Source organism: Nomascus leucogenys, chromosome 3, assembly GCF_006542625.1.
Source record: "Nomascus leucogenys isolate Asia chromosome 3, Asia_NLE_v1, whole genome shotgun sequence".
In the NCBI taxonomy this organism is placed as follows: Eukaryota; Metazoa; Chordata; class Mammalia; order Primates; family Hylobatidae; genus Nomascus; species Nomascus leucogenys.
In genome coordinates, this window is record NC_044383.1 from 58,612,457 (window position 1) to 58,616,121 (window position 3,665).

Here is a 3,665-nt window from a genome sequence, read left to right on the forward strand (position 1 = left end):
AGCCGAGGGTAAAGATTTTGTGCGTCCACCGTTCCCATCTTCAACTCTGTAAAATAATAGTCATTTAAGCACCGAACCTGTCTTCAGTTCTTACTTTGCGACGCAGCTTTAGCCGGACTTGGCTTGATCTGGGCGCCAGGATCGGTCCCACCACCGGGCTCGGAGCGGTTTGTTCCTAGTGGATCAGGGCGGGTGTGTTGCCGGAGTCGCCTTCTATTGGCTACACTCCCGGGGACTGGCTGGGCTTTCCGACACCTGATTGGGCGGAACAGCCCTCTGTACGCCGACACCATTGGAGGGCGCTGGAGCCAGGGGGCGGAGCGGGTTCCCCAGGATTCTTCACCGGGCGCGCTAGTCCGCTGAGCCGGGCGCGGGGCGCAAGAGCGGAGCCGCGCGGGCCGCTGCGGAGTGAAGGTTTCCTAGCCAATTGGGGTCTTTGAGGCGAATGCGAGGCTGGGGCCGGTTGCCGACTGGCCCATTCTCACCGAGGCAGTCCAGGCTTTTCCCCTGGCGGTGGCCGCTCCAAGACAGCATCTGTCAACGCTCCTCTTCTCCCCTCCTCCTCCTGCCGGGCCGGGCTCCGCCGGCTGCGGCCGAGAGGACGCGGGACCCGGCGCGGTGAGCCCATCAGCTGTCAGGCGAGCGGCGAAGCAGCCGGAGGGCGGCGAGAGACACACAAAGAACGCGGTGGGCGGCGGCGGCGAAAGGGGACGGCAACTCCTCCTCGCGCCCGCCGGTGCCACCTCCGGCCGGGCTTGTTCCGAGGCCGCGCAGACAATGCGGCCGGGCTCAGCCCCGCGCGCCCCAGAGTGCGGGGCGCCCGCGCTCTCCCGACCCCAACTTGACAGTCTCCCGGCTTGCCCAGCCCCCTCCCGGGGTAGGGGCGCCCCCTCGCTCCGGTGGCCGGCGAAGGAAGTCGGTCCGCGGCCGCAGAGCCCGGCAACTTGCGAGCCGGGAAAAGTTTGCGGCGCCTCCGCGGGGCGGCGCGACGCGGCCCGCCCCTCGCGTCCGCGGTCACCGCGGGTGACTTTCTCGACTCGTCGTCAGCCGGGGCCGCAGCGCGGCCGGCGGGGACTGCGGGGAGGGCCGGAGTCCGTCCCAGGGCTCCCGCACCTCGGGCTGAGGGTGAGTCGGCTTTGGGCGCGGTGGGCTCAAGTGGTTTAGGGCACCTGGGCTTGGGAAGAAGGTGTGGAGAGAGACTAATACTTTATGAAGCTGGCGGGGAGAACAAATAAAAGTGCGGTAGCTTGAAGGGCACTGACATGCCACTGACTTGGGAACCGTATCCGTGGGAACCCTTCGGGGGCCGGCGCGACCAAGGGCCTGTGCGCGGCTCGGTGGGAGATGGAAAGGTTAGAAGGTCGCGGACTAGCCCTGCCTGCGACTGGCCCAGCTTGACCTTGGACAAGTGACTTTACCACTTAGGTTTTCTCGTGGGGTAATATGTGGGGCTACAGCAACGTGGTCTATGGTGTCGTCCAGTTTTTAGACTACATCTCCGTTTTTGAGATTTTCCTAGGGCCTCAACACGGTGCGCGAGTTATGAAGCGGTAGGCCAGGGTATGTTTACATGCGCCTGGATTCACCTTTCAGCCTACTCAGAAGTAACTTTTAAGTTTGATGTTTTAAAACACTAATATTTAAAGGCTTTCCTTCACTGAAAAGTAAATTACCCATTGCTTATTTTACGAACCTTAGGATTGTCGTATTTTGCTGCACCATTTGGAATCCTAAGGGCCAGGGTGGGGACAGAGAGCCAAGTCTGAGGGTGAAGTGGCAGGTGCCCCCGGGCGATCCCTGCCGGATCCAGTTGAGGGGGAGAACAAAGCATTTATTATGCATGAGAGAGAGTGAACAGGGCAGGTGTTTGTGTTTTTGTTTTCTGTATTCTACTGAAAACTTTTTTTGGTTGGGGGGTGCGGGCAGTGGAGGAGGGGACAAAGAAGAAAAAGAAATGTCAAAAAAGAGAAGAAAGTGTCACTTATACCCAAAGTAAATCTTAAACTAATGTAAGTCTTCCTTACAGGAACAGCAACACATAATGCAAGTACATCTTGATCTAATTTTAATGAAGGATTGAAAATAGCTACTGTGTTCAGTATTACTGACGCCAAGGCAGCTCACTTACATAATCTTCTTTGTTGAGATGTGTTAGTGGCATGTATAATTTTGATAAATAATTAATGTTAAAGGTTTAGTCCGGCAATGGTATTGAAATATTGTCGTCACAGGTTGTATTGCAAGACAATGGTGTGTAAACTTTTGGTTATCATGATAGCCTACATTTTTTTCTCTAAACGGTAAAATCAGACATTTTTCATAACCAAAATTCTCTTAAATATTGCATGTGTACTTTGTCAATAGTGTATACAGGATAAATTATTTTGTTCTGTAAATGACAAAGTCTTTCAGTTTTCTCAGCATTTCATGAGAGTGAATTCTAGATTTCAGGTACTCCACTGGGCATTTTCTCTTCATGCAGCTTATAGCAACAAAAGTGCTTTGCAAAAGTAAGTGCATAAATATAGATACTCAACAAATATTTGCTGAATAAAATACTCAGATGAGAATAATTAAAAGCCCATCTTGTCCATCCTTAAAGAGAATGATGATCATGCTTTAGTGGAGAGAATGAAGGTATCAAAGAAAGAACTGGCAGAAAAACAGAGCTTAGTTCCAGTATCTAGCCCAAACGTTTATGCTTTAAAACAGGTATACGCATTTGAAAAGAGACAAAGACAAGTGATAGGGTTTCCAGGAGAAAGATAGCAGTATTGATTTAACATAGTACATTTTATGACCTAGTTTTGTTTGAAGAACACGAACGTTTGTAAAGGTATATTTCTTAAATAATCAGTAGCTGTTTGCATTGTGATTGGATGTCTAATTAAATGGCCTAATTGTAACCATAATACCTCACTTGAATGCTGTCTGATGTTTTTAAATTCATTTTTAAAATAGCTTGAAATAAACCCATTTAGTTACATGAAGGAAAGTATACCTTTTGAAATCAACTAAGTCCACAGTGAGGAAAATTATCGTCAGTGTATCACCAAATGTAAATTAAGCACTGGAAGTAGCATCTTGCCAAGAAGGTCTTCACTCTAGACAATCACTTTGTGTAGAAGAGGTTTAATGTGGAATGTGGACTGCAGTGAGAGATGCCGTTATTCCTCTGAGGGTCTATTTGGTGACATCAGGAAAATACTAACGCCCCCCACCACTTCAACATTTGTGAACCTGGCAACTTCTGGAAAGCCTAGTGGCCTTATTTCAAAGTAACCACCCAACCTAGAGCTTAGCATGGATATTTGAACAAGCTATTTTTGTAGAATATGGGTTCTCCTCTGTGCAGATTTGCTGGCTGGGCTATCTTGTAAGAGATCACAGCAGTTTATCTCAGAGTGTAGTCCTTAGATCACCTGTGTCAGAATCACCTGTAGTGCTTACAAAACTTCAAACTCCTGGGCATATCCCACATTTACATAATCAGAATGTCTGTAAACAGAACCTAGAATTTCTGTTCATAAAACCCATTTATGCCTAGTGTTCCATTATTGGAATGCTAAGCTTGTGGGAGTTATTTATATCCTACGGCTCGAGGTCATCACCAAGGTCTGATTTTTCACAAAAAAATGTGCAACCTCTGACGTAAATGGGTTAAT

The 3,665-nt window shown here is 49.3% G+C and overlaps 1 protein-coding gene across 1 annotated transcript; it reads left to right on the forward strand.

Annotated features, from left to right (window-relative positions):
* The first annotated feature begins 383 nt into the window (after window positions 1-383).
* LOC115830424 (putative uncharacterized protein encoded by LINC00472) lies at window positions 384-1,957 on the forward strand. Its single transcript, XM_030809385.1, has one exon. It carries the CDS (start codon window positions 778-780, stop codon window positions 1,162-1,164), a length of 387 nt encoding a protein of 128 aa, XP_030665245.1. The 5' UTR covers window positions 384-777; the 3' UTR covers window positions 1,165-1,957.
* The last annotated feature ends 1,708 nt before the right edge of the window (window positions 1,958-3,665 follow it).